Below are 12,925 nucleotides of genomic sequence, written 5' to 3'. Positions count from 1 at the left end.
GAAATCACACACCCCCCCCCCCACACACACACACACACACACACATGTACTTGGCATATGAAGCAAGTTCTAACAAGCTCCAACTGCTTCACACATATACACACATAAATACACATACATACATACATACACACACACACACACACATGCATGCATGCACACACGTAGGCAGGCAGGCAAACAGACAGACAGACAGACAGACAGACATATTATATGGATGGAGCAAAGTTCCAACAAGCAGACTTCAATAACTTTATTTTCCCTTAGCCCTTTTATAACCCTTAAGACAAAATGTTCTATATAAGATGAAATTTACCTCATAGCCACAAATTAAATATTTTCTATAAACAATCACCACAAAAACATATTCTTGAGAAACAGATTAAAATAATTACACAAAAGGAAATTACATATTCTTTTTTGGAAACTCATACCTAACTAAACATTTCCCATCTATCTTTTTCCTCATACATAATGCATAAAATGCATACTCCTATTTCTAACTTATGCAGGTCTTGAGGAATGGGCACATTCTAGTCTTGATTCTAACTTTAAACATTGAAACAACTATCTTAACTTCCCAAAATTATTTAAACCCAAGTAACTTCCTAAAACTACTTAAATCAAGTCAAGAATTCCATAAAATCATTAATTCATCTACACAGCATTATTTCAAGAATGTTTATTTTGATGCTGATCTGCAGGAAACTTGCCAAACAGAGTGGGTTATCACCCAGGAATAACAAATCAGGCTATAGGTAGTGAGGGTCCCCTGTTGCTCAATCACATCACATCATGACAGGTGTAGTGGCTGGTTTTGTGCTTCAACTTGAAACAGGCTGGAGTTATCACAGAGAAAAGAATTTCAGTTGAGGAAATGAGATCCATCTGTAAGGCATTTTCTCATTTAGTGATCAAGTGGGGAGGGCCATCGTGGGTGTTGCCATCTCTGGGCTGGTAGTCTTGGGTTCTGTAAGAAAGCAAGCTGAGCAAGCCAGGGGAAGCAAGCCAGTAAGGAACATCCACCCCCCTCCCCCAGGAGGCCTCTGCATCAGCTCCTGCTTCCTTACCTGCTTGAGTTCCAGTTCTGTCTTCCTTTGGTGATGAACCGCTGTGTGGAAGTGTAAGCTGGATAAACCCTTTCCTCCCCAGCTTGATTCTTGGTCATGATATTTGTGCAGGAATAGTAACCCTAAGACAAATTGGTATCAGCATAGTGGGGTGTTCCTGTGACAACCTAGCTATGATTTGGGGAGGACTGTAGAAAGACTTTGGAACTTTGAGCTAGAAGAGCCATTAGAATGTCAAGAGAACTCATGTGGAATGTTCTGTAGGAGCTTGGAAGATAATGTTTAGAAAGTGAAGAAGATGGAGGCCTGGCTTGTGAAATTTCAGAGGGAAAATTAAAGACTCTTATCAGGGTTGTTTCTGTTTTGATTGTAAAAGATTCTGTAGTTTTGGTTAGCTGGGGCTAAAGAATCAGCTGTGATTAACAAGATTCGATTGATGCTGGTTAGCTGGAACTAAGAAATTAGCCGTGATTAAGAAAAGACCAGCATCATTGAGGTGAAATCTTCTGGGAAGTGTTTTCTGGGAGCACAGAGGGTGTGTTCCAGAGATAGTCAAGGTTGTATCTTCTGCTGTGGCTAGAATTGGTAATGTTTAAGAGTCACCCAGGTGGTACTGGTTTTGAAGGCATGAAGGGGTCATGAAGAACAGCTGAGGTTCAGCACTGTGAAGAGGCCACGGAAGGCCATTGGTGAAGATGCAGCCTCAGTTACAATTGATGGCCCTGGACTGAAGGGGTCTTGCATAGGAGATGAGGCTTGGCACCGTGAGGAGAGCCTTTGAGAGCCTGTTGGTGAAGCCTAATTTCAGTGGAAAACAGCCAGTGACATGAGATAATCACCAAGAACAGCAGCAGCCGTGGAGTACAGGCAGCTGGAGCCTAGAAGGCAAGGCATGTGCTGCTAAGGACAGGGCTAGAGAAGTGATCTGGTCTCCCGTGGAGGAGACCAGAAGATTGTGAGTGGATCCCAGACATTGAACAGTTGGAGTTTGATGTTTGCTTTTGATTGTGACTGTGTCCTGATATTTTTCCCTCTTGAAATAAGAAGGCATTTTAGTGGAGCCCACAATTAAGAGACTTAATTGTAAAACAAGTTTGGATATTTCAAAGGGATTGAAATTTTAATATGTAAGAATTTGCAAAGACTGTGGGACTTTTAAAGTTTTTTAGATCTTGGGGATGGATAAGAAAGTAAGTGCTGAGGCTCAATAGTGATGTGTTTATGTGTCAAGGTGACAAGGGGTCAGTTGCACTGGCTGGTTTTGTGTGTCAACTTGACACAAGCTGGAGTTATCAGAGATAAGAGCTTCAGTTGAGGAAATGCCTCCTTAAGATCCAACTGTAAGGTGATTTCTCAATTAGTGATCAAGGCAGAAGGGTCCATATATAGTCCTCTGTAAGAATAGCAAGTGCTCTTAACTGCTGAGCCAACTCACAAGCCCTCTGTAACTAATTCTTTAAGTGATTCCTTAACCAAAATTTATGTTTGACCAAGCAAAAAGTGAAAAAAAAATCATTGGATTGATCTTTTAAAACTTAGAAAAATTTTGGGCTTGAGGGTGTTCAATGTCTCAATGTAGTGGAATGCCAGGACAGGAGGATGGGAGTGGGTGGGGGAGCACCCTCATAGGGTCAGGGGGAGAGTGGATAGGGTAGGGGGTTTCCAGAGGGGAGACCTGGAAAGGGGGAAACATGAAATGTAAATAAAGAAAATATCCAATAAAAATAAAATAAAATAAAAAATTAGAAAAATATTTAATATGTGGAAATGCAAATAATTGAGCAATAGTGAAATAAGATGTTTATGTTTGATATAGTTTATTTTAAAAAGTTTAATAGCTCTCAGATTTTCATGGAAATAATATACTCACGAAGGTATTCAAAGTAGTCAGACAAGTTGAAGCTGAAAAGCAGTGTACCCAGTTATCCTTGCTGCTGATTAGACTGGAAGTACATGTTTTTGTTGTAGTAGAAACTAGCTGGTTTGCAGTGGGTTTGAGTTCATGAACTGATTTTGTATTTCATGTAGAGCTGTGACTCCACAGAGGAACACACAGTTTCCTCCTATTCTTAGCATCCAAGTCAGAGTCAGCATTGTAGGTATCAAGTGATTATCTATCAAAATGATGCCTCACCGGTTTCTACATTGAGTTTATAACAGAGCCAGAACTCACACAGTTTATCTTGTTTCTAAAGCTCATTTCCATTCATAAAATAGGTAAGGGGTTGGTAGAATACTTCTTAGTGATTTTTTTAAATACTTTAGGTAAATTTAATTTTATAAATATGTTTAATTTTTAACAGCTTGCTTAATTTTTCTCAGTTCCCTATCTGTAAATGACTCAAAGCCCAAAAGGACCAAAAGTTGCTAAAATCCAAATTATTTCTTTCTATCACATATAGAAATAGAAGTTCATTTGGAGACACTTGAAGTATTTTCAAGAGGGGTAGACTTTCCTTTTTCGTGTTAATGTATATCTTATAAATGGAAGATAGAGATTTTGACTTTTTTCCTTGCATTGTTTGATCTAAATTATATTAGCTCATAGCTAATTAATATTTCAAATTCTATTCCTAATATAGGCTAAAAATCTCATAGAGAGATTCTTCATTCAGCAAGTAGAAGTCCTGGGCAAGCGTGCAGAGCCACTGCCTGAGATATACTACATTGAGGGAACCCTTCAGATGGTGTGGGTGAACCGTTGCTTTCCAGGGTATGGCATAAATGTCCTGAAGCATCCAAAGTGCCCTGAGTGCTGTGGTATGTAATATAATACATTTTACTTTTATGGGGATGAAATTAATTTACTTCAATTGCATTTAACTGAATGTTTGTCTTCTTTAAAACTGTCATTTAGATTTTGACTTACTTTAAATATTTGAGTATATTTGAGAAAACTATTCTAAATATGTATAAAACTACTGTATTGTTTTAAATACTATATTTTATTATATTTCTGACAATTTTGTATAATATTACTCAAATCTCATTCACTCCTTCTCCTCCTATCCTTTCCCAGATTCAGTCCCTCTACTTTTCCACTTGTGCCCTTTTTTAAAAGGATGAGGAAGCTCTTGCAGTAGGTATCCTGGTCCTCTGACTTTTCCAGTCTTTCTGCCCCCTCTTCTGTAATTCCCAGTCCGTCTTAAGTATAGAGGTTGTTTTGTAAATATATCAGTTGTGGATGCCTACCTGATTAGTAGTTCCCTGTGTTATGGTCAGTTGTGGCTTTCTATGGTTATATCCATCAGCTGCAAAGAGAAGCTTTAATGGAGGGAGAGAGCATCATTAACCTGGAGGTAAGTGTTTAGAATGCAATTAGAAATTATACTGGTTTAGTAAACGGGCAGTAGTTGGTTCTCATCCATGTCCTTTGCCTGGAGGGTTGTGCCTTCAGCAATTGTGCACTACCATTTTTTTTTCCCAGCAGGCACCTAGGGTGACATCAATAAACTATAATGTGGGATTTCAAGATAGGTTTACCACATCTGGCATTGGGGCTATTGTTCACCTACAGTTTGGGCAGGGAACATTGCCACCACAAGTGCTACAATTTCAATTAAAGCATATCTATCTATATATGCATGTAAATGTAATACTTTATATAATTTAAAGTTAACATAAAATACTTCCTTATGGTACTGACAAAAATACTTAGTGTCATTTAACACCCCTACTTCCCACTTTCTGTTGGCCCCTCTGTTCTCACCAAGTGAGACTCCCTGGCAAGTTTCTCATTTCCATCTTCATAGCAACTATGTCCTATTAATCCCATCTCTAATTCTGATATTTGCATTTGTTCTAGGTTATATACCCAAATATAAGAATTTGGAGCTGATATTCAGAGATAAAACATGGGGTATTTGTCTTTCTAGGTCTGGGTTACCTTATTCAATATGATATTTTCTACTTTTATCCATTCACCTGCAAATTTCATTTTTTTTCTTTATAGCTAGGTAGAATTTTATAGTCTGTAAATACTATATTTTCATTACTTATTCTTTAGCTGGAGGACATTTAGATCATTTCTATTTCCTAACTATTGGGATTAGAACAGTGGTGAATGTGGCTGTGAAGTTATCTATGAATTATGATGTGGAGTCCTTTTGGCATATGCTGAGGAGTGGTATATATTCATTTATTATAACTATATATTAGAATTACTTTCAGGCTATGGTTCACCTAGTACAACAATGGTTGTCTACCAACGAATGGTCCAAGAATCTAGTAGTTGTTCAGTCCATGAGACCGGATGTCTAAGCTGTTCTTCAGTATATATAAAAATTCCAAAGAAGTAGGCACTAATGCTACTGAAGGAATGGATTTCCTGGCAAGAGCAAGAGCAAGAGCAAGCAGACAAAGAACAGCACTTGTTATTTCCATGTGCTTTATATAGGCTGCCGACAGAACATGTGACCCAGGTTAAACGTGGATTTTCCCACCTCAAAAGTTCAGGATTTAAAGTGGGTCTTCCCACTTCAAGTGATTTAAGTAAGAAAAAAATCCCTCAAATGTGTTCCCAGCCACTTGGGTGTTAGTTAATTCCAGATATAGTCAAGCAAGAATAGCTATCACAAATGAAATTTCAAAGTTGTTTTGATTTTTCTTGCTACAATTTCTAAGGATAATAAACATTTTTTGAGATATTAGCCATTTTCTACATCTTTTTTAAAAACTTCTCTGTTCAGAGATATAGTCCATGTTTTAACTAGGTTGCTTGCTTTCTTGACCTTTTGCTTTTTTTAGTTTTGTATGTTCTGAGTTTTAGTCCTATCAGATATATTGCTGGAAAATATTCTCTGTGGGCTTCCTCTACTCAGTTATTTACTTTATTGGACACTGTTTTAGCTTTATGAGTCCACATCTGTCAATTGTCAGCCTTAATTCTTGAGAAAATGGGGTACTTTTCAGAAAGTACTTTTCCTATTGCCATGTGTTGTTGGGTGCTTCTTTTTTTCTTGTTGTTTCTGCATTTTGGATTTTACATTGAGGTCTTGTGGCAGTAGTTGATTGATCTGCTCTAATCTTCCTATACTTTGAGTTCCTTGCTACCTGTCCCAATGCTCTGGATTCCCAAATGAAAGACACACACACACACTCACACACACACACACACAAACACACACACACACACAAACACATATATGAGAGAGGGGGGAGGGGGAGGGGGTAAAGAGGAGAGGGGGAGAGGGAAGGAGAGAAAAAGATATATATATATATGTGTGTGTGTGTGTGTGTGTGTGTGTATACATAGAGAGAGAGAGAGAGAGAGAGAGTGAGAGAGAGAGAGAGAGAGAGAGAGAGAGAGAGAGAGTGAGAGAGGAGAGAGAGACTTATAATATGGCTTAATCAGCTCAATGGCCAGGCCACTCCCAAACTTCCATCTTGCTAATGCCGCCCACTTGGATACTCCCCCGAGTTATTACTTACTAAAATACATATTTCATCTTTTCCCCTTAGACCCAGAGGGTGCCCCATCAGGCCACTCTTCTCTGGCTCTTACATGGTTGGTATGCCTTTTCCCCTGCAGCTCTCAAGCCCAGATCTTACTCCTTTCTCAGCAAAGGTGATTCTGCCTTCTTTTCCTCGTTCCCTTGCCTATGAATCCTAATGGTCCTGCCTTGTCTCCCTGCCCAGCCATTGGCCACCAACAACTTCATTTACTAATCAAAGCCAACTGGGAGCAGTTACATGCAGATGTGCAGATTCCTGTGTAATTTTGGGGGACCAAATTAACATAAGTAGCATTAGATCCAAGCCACAACAAGTCTATAGCTCATTTGTAGTTTATTTTTGTACAAGGTGATAAATTAGGCATCCAGTTTTCTCAGCACCATTACTGAAGATGTCATTTCTCTGATAAAATGAATGTAATTACAGAACACATATGTGGACCTTCTGTTTTCTTTCAGTGATTTAAATGTTTTCTGTTGTTGTTTCTTTGTTTATATGATGCCACTTTTATTACTATACTGCTGTGTAGAACCATTCCTTGCATTTCAGGGATAAAGCCAATTTGATCAGAATGGATAATCTTTTGGTATATTCCTGTATTTGGGTTTCAAGTATTGAAGACCCCTGAATCAATATTAATCCAGATATGCTTGCCTAAATTTCTTTGTGTTTGTGTTTTTCTAGTAGAGTAATACTAGGTTTCTAGATGTGTTTGGGAGAACACCTTCTCCATTCATTTTTGAATAATTTAATATCTATTGATTGTAGATCTTCTTTGAATGTTTGGTAGAATCCTGATGTGTATCAGTTTGGCCTGGTCTTTTTTAAATCACTGTTAAGATCTTATTTGTCAATGTATCTATTTAGATTATTAATCTTCTCTCAGCTTTGGTGGTTTGAACGAGTTTAACACTATGTCCTTTCATTTTAAAATTTGTAACTTAATGAAGTATAGGTTTAAAAAGTATTTTCTCAAAATATTTTGAATTTTCTTTGGTGTCAGTTGTAATGTTTCCCTTTTTATCTCTCATTGTGTTGATTTGAGTTCTCTCTCTCCTTTGGCTAATTAGGCAAAGAGTCTGTTGAACGTGTTTATCTTCTCACATACCCAGCTCTTAGATTTGTATTTGATCACTTGTACTGTTTTTTTTTATTCGATATACTCTTTATTTACATTTCAATTTTATTACATTTCAATGATTTCTCCTTTCCTGGATCCCCCTCCAGAAAGTCCCATATGCCCTCTTCCCTCTCCCTGTTCCTCAATCCACCCCTTCCCGCTTCTCTGTCCTGGTATTCCCCTATATTGTTGCACTGAGACTTTCCAGGACCCGGAGCCTCTCCTTCCTTCTTCTTGAACATCACTTGATATGTGAATTGTTTCTTGGGTATTCTGAGCTACTGGGTTAATATCTGCTTATCAGTGAGTGCATACCATGTGTGTTCTCTTGTGATTAGGTCACCTCACTCAGGATGACATTCTCCAGTTCCACCCACTTGCCTGAGAATTTCATGAATTCATTGTTTTTAATAGCTGAGTAGTATTCCACAGTGTAAATATACCACATTTTCTGTATTCATTCCTCCATTGAGGGACACCTGGGTTCTGTCCAGCGTCTGGCTATTATAAATACGGCTGCTATGAACATAGTGGAGTATGTATCCTTATTACATGCTGGAGAATCCTCTGGGTATATTCCCAGAGTGGTATAGCACGGTCCTCTGGAAGTGACTTGCCCAGATTTCTGAGGAACCACCAGACTGATTTCCAGAGTGGTTATACCAATTTGCAACCCCACCAGCAGTGGAGGAGTGTTCCTCTTTCTCCACGTCCTCGCCAGCACTTGATTTCTCCTGAGTTTTTGATCTTGGACATTCTGATTGGTGTGAAGTGAAATCTCAGGGTTGTTTTGATTTGATTTCCCTAATGACTAATGATGTTGAACATTTTTTAAGATGCTTCTCAGCCATCCAAAGTTCGTCAGATGAAAATTCTTTGTTTAGCTCTGTACCCCATTTTTAATAGGGTTATTTGTTTTTCTGGGGTCTAACTTCTTGAGTTCTTTGTATATATTGGATATCAGCCCTTAGTCAGATGTAGGGTTGGTGAAGATCTTTTCCCAATTAGTTGGTTGCCTATTTGTCCTTTTGATGATGTCCTTTGCCTTACTGAATCTTTGTAATTTTATGAGGTCCCATTTGTCAATTCTTGATCTTAGAGCATAAGCTATTGGTGTTCAGTTGAGGAACTTTTCCCCTGTGCCCATGTCCTCAAGGGTCTTTCCCAGTTTCTTTTCTATTAGTTTCAGTGTGTCTGGTTTTATGTTGAGGTCCTTGATCTACTTGGAGTTGAGCTTAGTACAAGGAGATAAAGATGGATCAATTCGCATTCTTCTGCATGCTGACCTCCAGTTGAACCAGCACCATTTGTTGAAAAGGCTATCTTTTTTCCCTCTGGATGTTTTCAGCTCCTTTGTTGAAGATCAAGTATCCATACTGTATCCATGCGTGGGTTCATTTCTGGATCTTCAATCCTATTCCATTGATCCGCCTGCCTGTCACTGTACCAATACCATGCAGTTTTTAACACTATTGCTCTGTAGTATTGCTTGAGGTCAGGGATATAGATTTCCCCAAGAATTTCTTTTGTTATTGAGAGTTTTAGCTATCCTGGGTTTTTTCTTATTCCAGTTGAATTTGCGAATTACTCTTTCTAACTCTATGAAGCACTGAGTTGGGATTTTGATGGGTATTGCGTTGAATCTGTAGATTGCTTTTGGCAAAATGGCCATTTTAACTATATTAATCCTGCCAATCTATGAGCATGGCAGATTGTTCCATTTTCTGAGGTCTTCTTCCATTTCCTCTTCAGAGACTTGAAGTTCTTGTCATACAGATCTTTCACTTGTTTGGTCAGAGTTACACCAAGGTACTTTATATTGTTTGTGGCTATTGTGAAGGGTGTCATTTCCCTAACTCCTTTCTCCACCTGCTTATCCTTTGAGTATAGGAAGGCTACTGATTTGCTTGAGTTGATTTTATATCCTTCCACTTTGCTGAAGTTGTTTATCAGTTGTAAGATTTCTCTGGTGGAGTTTTTTGGGTCACTTAAGTATACTATCGTATCATCTGCAAATAGTGATAGTTTGACTTCTTTCTTTCCAATTTGTATCCCTTTGACCTCCTTATGTTGTCTACTTGCCTGAGCTACTACCTCAAGTACTATATAGAAAAGATATGGAGAGAGGGGACAGCCTTGTCTAGTCCCTGATTTTAATGGGATTGCTTCAAGTTTCTCTCCATTTAGTTTGATGTTGGCTACCAGCTTGCTGTATATTGCTTTTACTATGTTTAGGTATGGACCTTGAATTCCTGTTCTTTCCAAGACTTTAAGCATGAAAGGATGCTGAATTTTGTCAAATGTTTTTTCTGAATCTAATGAAATTACTGTGTTTTTTTTCTTTGAGTTTGTTTATGTAGTGGATAGCATTGATGGATTTCCATATATTGAACCATCCCTGCATCCCTTGGATGAAGCCTACTTGATCATGGTGAATGATCGTTTTGATGTGTTCTTGGATTCGGTTGGCAAGAATTTTATTGAGTATTTTTGCATCAATGTTCATGAGGGAAATTGGTCTGAAGTTCTCTTTCTTTGTTGGATCATTGTGTGGTTTTGGTATCAGCGTAATTGTGGCTTCATAGAATGAGTTGGGTAGTGTTCCTTCTGTTTCTGTTTTGTGGAATAGTTTGAAGAGAATTGGTGTTAGGTCTTCTTTGAAGGTCTGAAAGAATTCTGCACTGAAACCATCTGGTCCTGTGCTTTTTTTGGTTGGAAGACTTTCTATGACCCCTTCTATTTCTTTAGGGGTAATGGGATTGTTTAGATGATCTATTTGATCCTGGTTTAATTTTGATATTTGATACCTGTCTAGGAAGCTGTCCATTTCCTCCAGATTCTCTAGTTGTGTTGAGTATAGGCTTTTGTAGTAGGATCTGATGATTTTTTTTTTTAATTTCCTCACTTTCTGTTGTTATATCCCCCTTTTCATTTCTAATTTTGTTAATTTGGATATAACAACAAAGGGCACTGTCTCTGTGTCCTTTGGTTAGTCTGGCTAAGGGTTTATCTATCTTGTTAATTTTCACAAAGAACCAGCTCCTGGATTCGTTGATTCTTTGTATGGTTCTCTTTGTTTCCACTTGATTGATTTCAGCCCTGAGTTTGATGATTTCCTGTCTTCTACTTCTCCTGGATGAATTAGCTTCTTTTTGTTCCAGGGCTTTCAGATATTCTGTTAAGCTGCTAGTGTATGCTCTCTCCCTTTTCTTTGAAGGCACTCAGAATTCACTGTTTTTAATTGCTAAGTAGTATTCCATTGTGTAAATATACCACATTTTCTGTATCCATTCCTCCATTGAGGGGCATCTGGATTCTTTCCAGCTTCTGGCTATTACAAATAAGGCTGCTATGTACATAGTGGAGCATGTGTCCTTATTGTATGCTGGGGAATCCTCTTGTTATATGCCCAGGAGTGGTAGGGAAGGGTCCTCCGGAAGTGTCATGCCCAGTTTTCTGAGGAACTGCCAGACTGATTTCCAGAGTGGTTGTACCAATTTGCATTTCCACCAACAGTGGAGGAGTGTTCCTCTTTCTCCACATCCTTGCCAGCACTTGCTGTCTCCTGAGTTTTAATTTTAGCCATTCTGTCTGGTGTAAGGTGAAATCTCAGGGTTGTTTTGATTTGCATTTCCCTAATCACTAATGATGCTGAACAATTCTTAAGGTGCTTCTCAGCCATTCAAAGTTCTTCAGGTGAAAATTCTTTGGCTCTGTACCCCATCTTTAATAGGGTTATTTGGCTCTCTGGAGTCTAACTTCTTGAGTTCTTTGTATATATTGGATATTAGTCCTCTGTCAGATATAGGGTTGGTGAAGATCTTTTCCCAACTTGTTGGTTGCCTTTTTGTCCTTTTTACAGTGTCTTTTTGCCTTACAGAAACGTAATTTTATGAGGTCTCATTTGTCAATTCTTGATCTTGGAGCATAAGCTATTGGTGTTCTGTTCAGGAACTTTACTTCTGTACCCATGTCCTAAAGGGTCTTCCCCAGTTTCTTTTTTATTAGTTCCAGTGTGTCTGGTTTTATGTGGAGGTCCTTGATCCACTTGGATTTGAGCTTAGTATAAGGAGATAAGAATGGATCAATTCACCTTCTTCTGCCTGCTGACCCCCTGTTGAGCCAGCACCATTTGTTGAAAAAGCTATCTTTTGTCCACTGGATAGTTTAGCTCCTTTGTCAAAGATCAACTGACCATAGGTGTGTGGGTTCATTTCTGGGTCTTCAATCCTATTCCATTGATCTACCTGCCTGTCACTGTACCAATATCATGCAGGTTTTTATACTATTGCTCTGTAGTACTGCTTGAGGGCCTGGATACTGATTCCCCCTGAAGTTCTTTTGCTGTTGATAGTTTTAGCTGTCCTGTGTTTTTTGTTATTCCAGATGAATTTGAGAATTGCTTTTTCTAACTCTATGAAGAACTGAGTTGGGATTTTTGTGGAGATTGCATTGAATCTATATATTGCTTTAGGCAAGATGGCCATTTTTACTCCATTAATCCTGCCAATCCATGAATATGGAAGATTTTTCCATTTTCTGAGTTCTTCCTCCATTTCCTTCTTCAGAGATGTGAAATTCTTGTCATACAGATCTTTAACTTGTTTGGTTAGAGTTATACCAGGATACTTTATTTTATTTGTGGCTATTGTGAATGGTATTATTTCCCTAATTTCTTTCTCAGCCTGTTTATCCTTTGAGTATAGGAAGGATACTGATTTGCTTGAGTTGATTTTATATCCGGCCACATTGCTGAAGTTATTAATCAACTGTAGGAGCTCTTTGGTGGAGTTTTTCGGGTCGCTTATGTATACTATCATATCATCTACAAATAGTGATAGTGTGACTTCTTCCTTTCTAATTTGTATCCCTTTGATCTCCTTATGTTGTCTAATTGCTCTAGCTAGAACTTCATGTACTCTATTGAAAAGATATTGAGAGAGGGGGCAGCCTTGTCTAGTCCCCAATTTTAGTGGGATTGCTTCAAGGTTCTCTCCATTTAGTTTGATGTTGACTACTGGTTTGCTGTATATTGCTTTTACTATGTTTATTTATGGGCCTTGAATTTCTGTTCTTTCCAAGACTTTTAGCATGAAAGTATATTGTATCATCCCTGCATTCTTGAATGGCACCTACTTTATCATGGTGAATGATCATTTTGATGTGTTCTTGAATTTGATTGGCAAGAATTTTATTGAGTATTTTTGCATCGATATTTATAAGGTATATTGGCCTGTAGTTCTCCTTCTTTATTGGATCTTTGTGTGGTTTTGGTATCAGT

General features: G+C 38.3%; 1 protein-coding gene across 1 annotated transcript in view; it reads left to right on the top strand.

Moving 5' to 3' along the window:
* Positions 1–12,925, top strand: part of Zpbp (zona pellucida binding protein) — a 176,718-nt gene that overhangs the window by 123,137 nt on the left and 40,656 nt on the right. Inside the window, exon 7 of the mRNA XM_052199211.1 lies at positions 3,653–3,830. Within this exon, the coding sequence (XP_052055171.1) occupies positions 3,653–3,830 (178 nt within the window). The remainder of the gene's footprint in view (positions 1–3,652; positions 3,831–12,925) is intronic.

Source organism: Apodemus sylvaticus, chromosome 11, assembly GCF_947179515.1.
Source record: "Apodemus sylvaticus chromosome 11, mApoSyl1.1, whole genome shotgun sequence".
Lineage (NCBI taxonomy): Eukaryota > Metazoa > Chordata > Mammalia > Rodentia > Muridae > Apodemus > Apodemus sylvaticus.
This window is presented reverse-complemented; position numbering and strand designations above follow the sequence as displayed.